Source organism: Symphodus melops (genome assembly GCF_947650265.1).
Source record: "Symphodus melops genome assembly, contig: scaffold_201, whole genome shotgun sequence".
Classification (NCBI taxonomy): Eukaryota; Metazoa; Chordata; class Actinopteri; order Labriformes; family Labridae; genus Symphodus; species Symphodus melops.
The window spans coordinates 27501-40000 of NW_027636706.1; the positions used below are offsets into that span (position 1 = coordinate 27501).

General features: G+C 50.0%; 4 protein-coding genes across 13 annotated transcripts in view; all 4 read left to right on the top strand.

Annotated features, from left to right (window-relative positions):
- The window catches only part of tbc1d22b (TBC1 domain family, member 22B), an 11307-nt gene extending 9684 nt beyond the window's left edge, over positions 1-1623 (top strand). For 4 of the 7 annotated variants that reach the window (XM_079372925.1, XM_079372927.1, XM_079372928.1 and 1 more), the window contains one exon: positions 228-1623. In XM_079372925.1, coding sequence (XP_079229051.1) covers positions 228-356 — 129 coding nt within the window. In that variant the 3' untranslated portion in view covers positions 357-1623. The remainder of the gene's footprint in view (positions 1-227) is intronic. The other 3 variants (XM_079372929.1, XM_079372930.1, XR_013778493.1) reach the window with 2 other exon arrangements.
- A 365-nt stretch (positions 1624-1988) lies between these two features.
- On the top strand, positions 1989-5640 carry LOC306819157 (uncharacterized protein). 3 transcript variants are annotated; one of them, XM_079372923.1, is made up of 3 exons: positions 3323-3432; positions 3465-3479; positions 3663-5640. In XM_079372923.1, the coding sequence occupies exon 3, from the start codon at positions 3677-3679 to the stop codon at positions 5150-5152; it is 1476 nt and encodes a 491-aa protein (XP_079229049.1). In that variant the 5' UTR covers positions 3323-3432; positions 3465-3479; positions 3663-3676; the 3' UTR covers positions 5153-5640. The 3 variants fall into 3 exon arrangements, with proteins under 3 accessions (XP_079229048.1, XP_079229047.1, XP_079229049.1); XM_079372922.1 differs by lacking the exons at positions 3323-3432; positions 3465-3479 and adding an exon at positions 1989-2410; XM_079372921.1 differs by lacking the exons at positions 3323-3432; positions 3465-3479 and adding an exon at positions 1990-2410 and having other exon boundaries at positions 3660-5640.
- A 2122-nt stretch (positions 5641-7762) lies between these two features.
- On the top strand, positions 7763-9886 carry snrpg (small nuclear ribonucleoprotein polypeptide G). Its single transcript, XM_079372924.1, has 4 exons — positions 7763-8163; positions 8559-8581; positions 9521-9645; positions 9738-9886. The coding sequence occupies exons 1-4, from the start codon at positions 8132-8134 to the stop codon at positions 9786-9788; spliced, it is 231 nt and encodes a 76-aa protein (XP_079229050.1). The 5' UTR covers positions 7763-8131; the 3' UTR covers positions 9789-9886.
- Positions 9887-10686: 800 nt separating this feature from the next.
- Positions 10687-12500, top strand: part of plpbp (pyridoxal phosphate binding protein) — a 4137-nt gene continuing 2323 nt past the window's right edge. Inside the window, exons 1-6 of one of the 2 annotated variants that reach the window (XM_079372931.1) lie at positions 10687-10944; positions 11318-11425; positions 11523-11558; positions 11667-11742; positions 11917-12057; positions 12388-12500. The exon at positions 12388-12500 is cut by the window's right edge and continues 30 nt beyond it. In XM_079372931.1, the coding sequence (XP_079229057.1) occupies positions 10777-10944; positions 11318-11425; positions 11523-11558; positions 11667-11742; positions 11917-12057; positions 12388-12500 (642 nt within the window). In that variant the 5' untranslated portion in view covers positions 10687-10776. The remainder of the gene's footprint in view (positions 10945-11317; positions 11426-11522; positions 11559-11666; positions 11743-11916; positions 12058-12387) is intronic. The other variant, XM_079372932.1, reaches the window with a different exon arrangement.

The following is a 12500-nucleotide window of genomic DNA, read 5'->3' on the forward strand; positions in this document are numbered from 1 at the left end:
TAGGGAACTGTTGTGGGGGGGCAGTAGTCAGCTGGTTCAAGTGGCCCGGTCCGGTCCCTCGAGAGGTGTCAGGTCTCTGAGCTGTGGTGCTGCGCCCTGCTCGGACGGGTCCACAGGTTCGACCCCTCAGAGGGTCACCTGCACGGGTCGACCAGGCGTGAGGTCACAGCGTCCTCCTGACCCTCACGTCTAACATGAACTCCATGTGTGTGTGTGTTTGTCTTCAGGGTCTGCTCATGCTGCTGCAGAACCTTCCCACAATCCACTGGGGTAACGAGGAGGTGGGTCTGCTGCTGGCCGAAGCGTACCGGCTGAAGTACATGTTTGCAGACGCTCCGAGTCACTACAAGAGATAAAACCTGCACCAACACACGGGGTCGTTTCAGGCGCCGCTGGGACCCGAAGACAGGCTCGCCGCGGCTCCTCTGCTCAGTGAACGCCACACGGGTGGTGCGTTCATGGTGCACACGTAGAGACGATGAGACGGACTGTTAGAGTTTGAACAATCATCAGTACTGTCGTCTCTTCAGCGAGGAACACGCCGAGCGTTTGTGACATCAGGCTTTTATTTCACACTTGGTATTTTATTTTGAAAGGTTTGATGATGAGCTGTTGAATAAGGGAACATTTTAAGATGTGACACTGTCAAGTTGTTTTTATGAGATTCTTCTGTGACTTTTTATCCTATCACCTGCTCCGTTCAATCAGCTGACCTCTGACCTCTAAACGCCGCACGCCACCTTCCATCCCAAACAAACGGAGGAATCCAGAAGGACGGACACGGAAGTAGTGACTCGAGCGTGTGTCTGCATCGCGCTCCTTCAGGTCACATGTTCAGGCTCGTCTCTTCAGCCCGTCTTCATAACGCCGTCGCCACACAAAGAGCAGAAAAAAGACTTCCTGAACACGTCAACAATCCAGCGTGCAGCGGGATGTGACCAGGACTGGAGCCTCGGTGCGTGGGGGGCGAGACCACCCGACCCCCCATAAAGATCTTCAGGGTGCCGCCAAACAGGAGCTGGCAGGCGGGGCTGCGTTTCCTCACGGGAAGAAGAAACGGACTCTGACGTCGTCTCTCGGCTGATTTTACAACTCTGAACTTTAGAAACAGTGAAATTAGAAATGGCGTGTTCGATGTAAACGCCCGTCTCATGATGGCGTGTTCGATGTAAACGCCCGTCTCATGATGGCGTGTTCGATGTATACGCCCGTCTCATGATGGCGAGTCTCCGTGGTAGAATCAAACAGAAACGGGGTCGTCCTGGTTCATGTTCGGGAGCTGGTCGTGAGTCTGGACGTGTTTGGTGGCGGGCGCACGACGGAGCTTCTGATCACGCCGTTTGTGTTTTTCTGCAGCTCGTTGAATGTCTCTGTGTTTCCCTTCTCTCGCCTTAAACTGAGTTTCTTCATTCAGGTGTGTGTGTTCACTTCCTGTTGTGTTCGTGTCAACAGGTGTGTGTTCACTTCCTGTTGTGTTCGTGTCAACAGGTGTGTGTTCACTTCCTGTTGTGTTCGTGTCAACAGGTGTGTGTGTTCACTTCCTGTTCTAACAATAATAAACCGAACATGTTTTAGAGTCGTTAGACTGATGAAGACTTCTTACACTTCCTGCTGTAAACAAACATGTTTACATTAAACTACTGACCATCTGTGTGTGTGCGTGTGACTTTTTAAAGTGTGTCTTTCACCCTGACATTAGACATAAAAACAAACGTTCATATCTGAACGGACCAATCAGAGAGCTGTGTAGAGAGTGAGCAGGACAGGAAACATTTTAAGAAGAATTAAGAACAAATGAAGGAAACCTGCTGTGTTGAAGCTTCTCTGACAACAATGCAGCAGCCAGTATGTCCTCCTTCTAACTTTAGATTCTGCTCCTGAATGCTCTGGATCTGATTGGACCAGAGAAGGTAGGCGGGGCTTTGAAGGCTGTTTTGGACGCCCCTGGGTTTGCCAGATATGAGAGCAGTTATCAGGTGAACAGGTGTTGCAGCGATGGAAGCGGGCAGTGGAACTGCTTCAGATAGAAGTGATTGTACCCGAGCTAAAAAGCCTCTGCATGTTTCTAATGAGTAATTTTTGAGATGACGTTTGTGTTGCAATTTTGGACCTCTGGGGCTCCATAGTGTGGAGACAGAGATATATTTTATTTCCGGTTTATATTTAAATGTTTAGTCATTGTTTTCATTTATTTATTATTACAATCTTTAGGTTGTATTTTTAATCAGTATTTTTTTTTCCGCTCTTATTTATGTTTGTTTGATACGTAAATAAAAGAAGTAGTTAAAGTGGGCGTGGCGTAACGTGACGGAAGTGACGTAGCGAGTTCAGCGAAGTCTCCTCACAAACTTTCACTTTGCAGCCATGCTACACAGGACTGAGTCCACGACACACCGTGTGAATCCAACAGGTGAGCCCGCGAGTCGTCACACCTGAGAGCCGCGCGCAGGTGTGACGTTCAAATCTTCGTCCTTTTGCACGTTAGCTCAGCTAGCATCGAGCTAACTTTAGCAAACATGGAGCCTGCTCTTAGCCGCGCAGTGAACTCCAGAACCTGCTGCTAAATTAGCTTAATCCGTTACCTGTGCTCGGGTGTTTTTGATCTGCTCACGTGACTCCAACAAGACGTGATAATAATGATCGTTACAGGTTTAAAGGGAGAAGCTCAAACAGCTGATTCATTAAACAGATCACACCTGTGACAGAGCATGCGCGAGTTCACCTGCTGTTTGTGATTGGTTCATACTTCTCCGACACACCTGACCTTAAACTATCCATTAAAATAAAACAACACCGTGAGGGGAAGATAAACACGGTGACACGCGGGGGGAAGATAAACACTGTGACACGCGGGGGGAAGATAAACACTGTGACACGCGGGGGGAATTTAAACACTGTGACACGCGGGGGGAATTTAAACACTGACACGCGGGGGGAAGATAAACACTGTGACACGCGGGGGAAGATAAACACTGTGACACGCGGGGGGAAGATAAACACTGTGACACGCGGGGGAAGATAAACACTGTGACACGCGGGGGGAAGATAAACACTGTGACACGCGGGGGAAGATAAACACTGTGACACGCGGGGGGAAGATAAACACTGTGACACGCGGGGGGAATTTAAACACTGTGACACGCGGGGGGAAGATAAACACTGTGACACGCGGGGGGAATTTAAACACTGACACGCGGGGGGAAGATAAACACTGTGACACGCGGGGGAAGATAAACACTGTGACACGCGGGGGAAGATAAACACTGTGACACGCGCGGGGAAGATAAACACTGTGACACGCGGGGGGAAGATAAACACTGTGACGCGGGGGGGTCATATCTTCCCTGTCATCAGCTCCAAACGCTGCAGGGCTGCCAGGAGAGGGCGGAGTCTATGTGAGAGGGTTCAGCGAGTCACGTTGAGTCTTGAAGCGTTAACTTTGAGCTCGCAGCGTTTAAAAACGAGAATCAGCAGAGAAGGTCGACTTTACCATCTGTGTCTCCCTCTCTCTCTCTCTGTCTCGCCCTCTGTCTCTCTCTCTCTGTCTCGCCCTCTCTCTCTGTCTCGCCCTCTGTCTCTCTCTCACCCTGTCTCTCCTCTCTCTCTCTCTGTCTCGCCCTCTCTCTCTGTCTCGCCCTCTGTCTCTCTCTCTCCTCCAGCAGGTTGCTGAGCGAGGATGGATGGCGTCAGCTGGAGCACCACGCGGCCTCCAGAGTCGTTCAGCCGCTCGAAGACGACCACGGACACTTTGTCCCGGCTCGCCAGCTTCATCGCTCGGGCCGACACGAAGCAGCAACGGACCCAGCGCCCAGAAACGCCCCACGTGACCTCGTACGCCTGTCAGGAGTGTGACCAGGACTTCCTTCACGCAGAGGATCTGTTGCAGCATCAGGAGGCGACGCACACGTTACCCAAACCTCACCGCTGCGCCTCGTGTGGTCAGGCGTTCTCACTGCGCTCCTCCTTAACGCTGCACACCGCCACCTGTCATCCCGTCAACCTGAAGGACATATCGCCCCGCCTCCAGCCCCGCCTCCTGGATGCCAGCCCCTACGCTTGTGCTCCATGTGGGCGGGGCTTCAGCCAGAAACAGGCTCTGCTGCACCACCAGCAGGCCGGCTGCAGCGAGCCGCCCTCCACAATCATCGACGTGAGCAACCTCCCCGACGACTCTCCACCTGGTTCAGAGGGAGACTCCGCCCCCTCTGACTCATCTGACACGCCCCTCGGGGCGAGCAGCCGCGCTCTGAGCGAGTGTGAAATCTGCTCCAGAAGCTTCCGCACACAAACTGCGCTTCAACGCCACAAACAGACGACCCACGGCGAGGAGCGTCAGACCAAAGAAGGAGGAGAAGGCGGAGCAAACGTCAGGGTCAACGGCGCTCCGATGAAAAGGTCACAATCCAAAAACAAGCTCCTGAGCTGCCGGTCATGTGACCAGGTGTTCAGGAACACCTCGAAGCTCTACCTGCACAGGAAGGAGAAACACAGCCGAGAGAAGGTGGTCAGCAGAGAGTCCAGACCGGTCCACGTCCGGCGCCGGAGACCCGGAGCGTACCCGTGTCAGGTGTGCGGGAAAGTGTTCGTCCATCACCTGTCCCTGAGAGCGCACTACAAACATCACTCAGACCTGAGCTACACCGCCATCCAACACAAACCCCCGCCACAAGGGGGCGCCAAAGAACCAGAACACAGACCAAACACAGTCCAGTCCAGCTCGGCAGGAAACAAGACCGTCAGAGCCGGACCAGGGAGGCCCAGGAAGCTGCTCCGAGGTCGGAGACGTGTGACGGAGGCAGACGTGTGTGGCGTGAAGGAGGAGGAGCCAGGAGGAGGGGCGGAGCCAGAAGAGGAAGAGTTCCCCTGCCCGTCCTGTGCAGAGGTGTTCTCCGCTCAGTCTCTGCTCAGGGAGCACGTGGAGCTGCACCAGTCGTCTGTGAGGCGGCGGCGGCGCTGCAGCGTGTGCACACACAACATGGACACCAGTAAGAGGCGGGGCTTAAAGAGACACAGACTGTACCACTGCGTGCCCTGTAAGCAGGGCTTCTCCACGCTCGACTCCTTCCTCGAACACTGCCAGGAGCACCTGAGGGCCCGCGTGGAGGAGGACGGCCTCACGGAGGGCGACGCCCCCCCGGCCCGCAAAGCCTGACGCCCCGTCTGAACACTGAAATACCTTTATGCCTTGAAGGGAGGGGGCGGAGCTTGTTAGATTGTTCTCGCAGCATCCCATGAAACACGGAGAGCGCCGCTCTCTTCTTCTTCTGTGGTCGGCCGGAGGACGAATCATGTGAGAACGGCTGGAGGTGTGTGTGCTGTTCGCTCACCTTTATTTTAGTCCAGGTGTGTCAACGTGCACTGACTCAAGAGATGGCGTGCTGAAGGTCCAAGTGATGTCACGCCTCGCTGTGAAGCGTTCGGGGTTTAACGTAGAATCTTTATTTTGTTTAAAAAGACGTGACGGAGTCTTCACACTATGCAAAGTGTGTGTGTGTGTGTGTGTGTGTGTGTGTGTGTGTGTGTGTGTGTGTGTGTGTGTGTGTGTGTGTGTGTGTGTGTGTGTTTAATTTAAAGTTTTTGAAGCTTCCTCTTTTTCTTGACTTTCTAGATGACGTGATTAAAAGTCGACTTTTTTCATGACACGGTGTGTGCGCGTGTGTTTTCTTTGTCAATGTGGCGTTTTGTCATCGTGGTCGTCACGGGCGTCCTCAGAGGAGACGACCTCGGCCTTCATGGTCCTGGGTCATCACAGCGGATGTAGGGGAGGGACGGTGGCGTGCAGGAGACGAGCCGCAGGTTAGATTATTGGTTCATTTGAGCAGCAGATAAAAGGCTCTAAAGGTGAAGTCATGTGACCCCGACTGATCAAACAGTTAACTTGTGATCGTTCAAATGATAAAGAGAGGAATACAAAATCAATGAATCCTTTGATTGGTCCTTAAAAACACCTGTTTTATTCTTTTTGAACGTAGAACTGGTTAAAGTAGAAGAGAGACTCCATCCAGCATGTCGACTCCTGATCATAGAAACTTTGTGAACCTTTTTAAAGTGTTCCACGTTTTCATCTCGATTATTCCACAGAGCTGCTCCACCTGCTTTTCAAGGTCGTTCTGTTGACCTCTCAGGTTGGACTTCTCATTTGAAGAACATGTTTTGTACACTTTCAGGCAGCGAGCGTTTAATCATCTGAGCCGTCTTGTGTTCAATCAGGTCCTCATATTTCATCCTTTTGGATGTGAGGAATAATGGATCTGTGTGTTCCAGCTGGATTGATCTTATCGCCTTCTTTTGAACAGCGGGTCAAGATGACTTTGATCTGCACTTCCCCAGATCTCTACACTATATAAAGCTTTGTTGTCATTGATATATTTAGATTTATTCATTCGAGCTGAAATCTTTGACTTGAGGGTTCCAGCTGATCGAGCGTTACACCAACATGCTCATCGACTCTTTCAGTCGCTCCGTTGTTTTGACGGGTGTTTCTACATTTACTTTGGTTTTTGTCGTGTTTCGAGACGAGTTGTTTTGGCAGAATCAATCTTCCAGTTTATTTCTTTTGTAAGCTCGATCATTTGCTGTCAGTCTGATTGTTGTATCGTTATACATTACATTATATATTACATTATAAAGGACTAATTTAAGCTTTTTGAAAACCAAGAACAAATCATTGATGTATAATAGGAATAGTTCCGGTCCCAGCACCGATCCTTGGGGGACTCCACACATGGATCTGTACCGCCCCATTTTAACATACTGTTTGTGGATTTGATCCAGTTAAAAGCAAAACCTCTTATCCCATATTTTTGTAATTTGTTCAGGAGTATGTTATGGTCCATAGTGTCAAACGCTTTCTTAGATTGAACCTGGACCTGTGATTGGAGGAGACCAGGGGTCTGGACTACAAAGTGAGTTTAACGTACCCGGGTCTCTCTGGGTGGATTCACTAACCCTGACATCAGAGAGGGTCATGATCAGTCCTACGATGCTGCTTATCAACAACACAGAGTTACACAGAGCAGGTTCACATAAAGGGGCGGAGTTATCTTCATTTAACCAATCACAATCATACCTGAGTCTGCCGTCAGCACATCATATCTACAAACTGATCAAACTATAATATCAATAAGTTAAAGACAAACAGGCTGAAAGACTAAAGTTAGAGAAACATCAGAGAGTATTAAACTGCAGTTTATTCTATTTGTCGCTGACTGTAATAACTCGTTTCCTCTCTGACCTGAATGTGTTGACTCTTTAAAGTGGAGACAAGTTAGATTTAAACTGCAGCTCTGAGCAGCACGGAGACATTCAACATGAAAATACAATTCAACAACAAGAAGAAAATATTGATCATTGTAGATCTTGGTCTGGCTTGAGTTGTACGTTGCTGCTGGACTAAACTTTTCTATCTGTATTTTATTTTATCTGCTTCATCATCTTTTGTTTTGTGAAGAAAAAGTAAATGTCAGACAAGGCAGTTGCTGTAACATGTAACTGTGATCATTTACTCATTTCTGTTGTCTGACTAAAACATCAATAAAAAAAAGATCATTGTAGATCTTAAAATAAAATGTTCTGGTGCTTTTTCAGTCTCTGTTGAAGGATAGGAGTAAAAAAATAATCATTCATTTAACAGACTATAATGTTAAAATCAAGATGGACACATCTCCATCAGCTCCATGATCTAAAGATCTGATTGGTCAGTGGGCGGAGCTTTAACCTGCTCCGGAGCAGGTTAGGTTTATAGCATCAGTTACCATGGTGATATAGCCAGGCAAGAAGAGAACGACCCTCATTGGACTGAAAGCTCAGAGTTAACCCTGAAGTGAGCTCGCTGACCTTCCCTGGTCCCTGGTCCCTGGTCCCTGGTCCCTGGTCCCTGGTCCCTGGTCCCTGGTCCCTGGTCCCTGTAGTAAACGGGTCCGTATGGTCCAGACAGTCCTGCAGTGTTTCCTAACTGGTGCTGTGAGTCCTTCAGGCCGTTTGGCGGCGCTGTGAACACAACAGGAGCAGGCTGACACCGGAAGTTGCGTCGGATAGTTCCTGTTCTTCTCCGCACGTTCTCCTTCCGCGGGCTGAGACGAAAAGCAGACGATCAGTTTGTCCTGAAGAAGAAGAATAAAGAGAAGAGAAGATGAGTAAAGCGCATCCTCCCGAGCTCAAGAAGTGAGTCTGAATGTTACACAGCTAACATGCTAACAATGCTCTGTGTGTGAATGAGACGTGCTAACATGCTAACAATGCTCTGTGTGTGAAGGAGACGTGCTAACAATGCTCTGTGTGTGAATGAGACGTGCTAACATGCTAACAATGCTCTGTGTGTGAAGGAGACGTGCTAACATGCCAACAATGCTCTGTGTGTGAAGGAGACATGCTAACAATGCTCTGTGTGTGAAGGAGACATGCCAACAATGCTCTGTGTGTGAAGGAGACATGCTAACAATGCTCTGTGTGTGAAGGAGACATGCTAACATGCTAACAATGCTCTGTGAGTGAATGAGACATGCTAACGTGCTAACATGCGTTTGTTTTGTTCATAAACTTTTTTTTTTCTTTTTCAGGTTCATGGACAAAAAACTGTCACGTGAGTAAAACAGACATACATGTGTGTGTGTGTGTGTATCTCTTGGTGTCTCTGTGAGGAGTGAGCCCCACTTTTTATTTTGGGACTTGTTAGAGTAGCGTCTGAAAGGACCAAACAGCTCTTTTCCTCTGTGATCAGTCAGCCAATCAGAGAGCTGCTCTCTTCCTGTGTGATCATGAAGGAAACCTGCTGTGTTGAAGCTTCTCTGACAACAATGCAGCAGCCAGTATGTCCTCCTTCTAACTTTAGATTCTGCTCCTGAATGCTCTGGATCTGATTGGACCAGAGAAGGTAGGCGGGGCTTTGAAGGCCGTTTTGGACGCCCCTGGGTTTGCCAGATATGAGAGCAGTTATCAGGTGAACAGGTGTTGCAGCGATGGAAGCGGGCAGTGGAACTGCTTCAGATAGAAGTGATTGTACCCGAGCTAAAAAGCCTCTGCATGTTTCTAATAAGCTCCAGCAGCAGAAAGCTGCTCAAACTAGGATCAATGTTGGAGATGAAACATGGAGAGAGGTTAGAACGCAGAAAGCTTTACAGACCCATGCAGAGCTGGCTAAACACTGAAGCTACAGTGTCCACCACATGCAGAGCTGGCTAAACACTGAAGCTACAGTGTCCACCACATACAGAGCTGGCTAAACACTGAAGCTACAGTGTCCACCACATGCAGAGCTGGCTAAACACTGAAGCTACAGTGTCCACCACATGCAGAGCTGGCTAAACACTGAAGCTACAGTGTCCACCACATGCAGAGCTGGCTAAACACTGAAGCTACAGTGTCCACCACATGCAGAGCTGGCTAAACACTGAAGCTACAGTGTCCACCACATGCAGAGCTGGCTAAACACTGAAGCTACAGAAAGCTGCTCAAACTAGGATCAATGTTGGAGATGCTTTTGAAGGTGAGCTGCAGGTGACGCTGTGATTTGTTGTTGTAGTGAAGCTGAACGGAGGCAGACACGTTCAGGGCATCCTGCGAGGGTTCGATCCCTTCATGAACCTGGTGGTCGACGACTCCATCGAGATGGGACCCGGAGGTCAACAGAACGCCATCGGCATGGTGGTCAGTACAGCGAGCATCCTCAACGGCCTTTTCTCATCTACAGTGTGTTAAACGTGTGTGTGTGTGTGATTAACGTGTGTGGTCTGTTCCAGGTGATCCGAGGAAACAGCATCATCATGTTGGAGGCGTTGGAGAGAGTCTGACTTTTTAAAATGTTTTTGGACTTCTTTAGTTTTTCAGAGCAGAAGCTTCAGTTTGAAATGTTTTTGGATTTTGTGAATAAATCAGTTTTTCTTTGTAACTTGTGTCGGCTCATTCTTTGGAGGCGTGTGAGGGCGATGTGTTTCCATTCATACAACAAGAAACAAAGATGTCTACACGTGTCAATGATGATGTTAATAATTAGAAAATAAACTGATATTAAAAGTCACATGATCTCAAATCCTCTACAGCAGGGGAGTCAAACTCCAGTCCTGGAGGGCCGGCGTCCTCAGACTGAGATGTCTCCCTGCTTGGACGCAGCTGAATCCAGTGAGTGACTCGTCATCAGGCTTCTGCAGAGCTTGATGACAACACGTTGGTTTAAAGCAGGTGAGTTAGAGCAGGGACACATCTGTCTGAGGACGCCGTCCCTCCAGGACTGGAGTTTGACACCTGTGGTTTACAGACTCAACATGTGTCTCTAGTCTGTCTCCAAACCCCCCATGAGGAGAAAAGTCCATCCTCTCCGTCTTCTGCCTGCTCAGACAGGCCGTTTGGAGATGTTCCCTTCATGACATCACAAAGGGCAGTAGCCCCTCCCCCAGGTGGGTGACACTCCAGACCAGAAAAGAAATGTACAAACTCAAGACTTTAGAATTCAGGTTTCATGGACATGATGTGTGGACGATGAACTCTGAAGAGTCGAGGACACATGAAGTGAAGTGTGTTGTCACAGTGAATCATGACGACATGAGGAGTGTGTGTGTGACTTTGATTGACAGCTGTGCAGAGCTCCAGCTGTGACACGTGATGAAACTGATTTAGCCCTGGTGTGTTCTGAGCAGTGGCTGTACTCTGCAGCAGGGGGCGCTATCTGCTCAGGACCTACTTCTTCTTCAGTCGGACTTTTATTGCGAAAGGTTACTGACGTCATCGGGGACGCCTTCCTTTACGTTGCTTGACGTGTGTGTGTCGTCGCCGTCTGACGGTATGTGGAAAGCAGCAATGTCGGAGGAGGTTGGAAAGGCGCTGCAGTCGGTGGTGGAGCGGGTGAACCAGGCTGCCGCACGCCGGCCTAAGGTAACCACAGCCCGGGAGAATCCTGCTCAGGAGCCCGGCTCACGGAGCTCCTCAGCCGGCGTCGGCACGACGCGTTATGTAAGGCTGCCAAACACCTCAACCTTTGGAAGCGAGGCAGAGAGCGGCTGCACTTTCATAACAGCATGCTCTGTGCGTGATGTGCGTGGGAGCAGGAGGAGCCTGCAGCACGCACACACTGTGAGGATGTCGTGATGTGCATGTTAGGAGGATCTGTGTGTGTCCTCTCCTCAGCTCGGACACACACCTGCACCTGGGACAGCTCGGTCTCATCACGCGCTGATCCACAAGGATGTTGCGCGTGAAGGTGCAGATATGAGTCCGAGATGATCAGCTGATCAGAAATCATCAGTTTGATCCTGACAGGCTGAGGCTCACACTGATGCGTTCACTGACTCACATGTTGGTGTGTGTGTGTGTGTGTGTGTCTCAGACTCTGCCTGCTGTGCCTCCTCGGCTCGTCGCTGTCAGTAAGACCAAACCTCCGGACATGGTGGTGGAGGCGTACAGACAGGGTCAGAGGAACTTTGGAGAAAACTACGTGAGTAAAACCAACTCAGATTGATTCTGACTGTGGGAGAGGAAAACCTCACCTGTGTGTCCTCACCTGTGTGTCCTCACCTGTGTGTCCTCACCAGGTCAATGAGCTGGTGGACAAGGCGGCGGACCCTCTGGTAAGTTCACACATTTATGATAATGTGTTTATTTCTTATTTTTCACATCAGATTTAAAAAGGTGTTTTGTCGTCGGCGGTCTTTGAGCTCTTCTTCTCTGTCCTGCAGATTTTGTCCTCGTGTCCGGACATAAAGTGGCACTTCATCGGTCACCTGCAGAAGAATAACGTCAACAAACTCCTGGGTGAGTGTGTCAGGGAACCTCACACTCGCGCACGGTTGGAACACACTCAGGGGTCAGGGGTCAGAGGTCAGAGGTCAGGGGTCAGGGGTTGAAGCCATCCATGGAGGCAGACGTTCTGGGTGGATTTGATGGGGGGGGGGTCACAGCTGTGTAAGGTGCGACCTGTGTTCTCAGGTGTTAAGAACCTGTTCCTGGTGGAGACCGTGGACTCTGCCAAGCTGGCCGACAAGGTGAACAGCTCGTGGCAGCGTCTGAGAGGATCCAGCACGCAGAGGTTAAAGGTCATGGTGCAGATCAACACGAGTGGAGAACAGAGTGAGTTTTCTCTGTGTGTGTGTGTGTGTGTGTGTGTGTGTGTGTGTGTGTGTGCTCAGTGTGTGTGTGTGTGTGTGTGTGTGTGCTCAGTGTGTGTGTGTGTGCTCAGTGTGTGCTCAGTGTGTGCTCAGTGTGTGTGTGTGTGTGTGTGCTCAGTGTGTGTGTGCTCAGTGTGTGTGTGCTCAGTGTGTGTGTGCTCAGTGTGTGTGTGTGTGCTCAGTGTGTGTGTGTGTGCTCAGTGTGTGTGTGCTCAGTGTGTGTGTGCTCAGTGTGTGTGTGTGTGCTCAGTGTGTGTGTGTGTGCTCAGTGTGTCACCTGTGTGCTCTGCAGGTAAACACGGCCTTCCTCCAGAGGACACGGTGAGCACGGTGAAGCACATCGTGTCTCAGTGCTCCGCCCTCCACTTCTTAGGACTCATGACCATCGGACGCTACGGCTACGAC

Coding starts and splice junctions, on each gene's coding strand:
- snrpg (XM_079372924.1), top strand. CDS start 8,132: ATGAGTAAAGCGCATCCTCCCGAGCTCAAGAA. Junction 8,164..8,558: donor CATCCTCCCGAGCTCAAGAA/GTGAGTCTGAAT, acceptor TTTCTTTTTCAG/GTTCATGGACAAAAAACTGT. Junction 8,582..9,520: donor CATGGACAAAAAACTGTCAC/GTGAGTAAAACA, acceptor TTGTTGTTGTAG/TGAAGCTGAACGGAGGCAGA.
- LOC306819157 (XM_079372922.1), top strand. CDS start 3,677: ATGGATGGCGTCAGCTGGAGCACCACGCGGCCTCCAGAGTCGTTCAGC.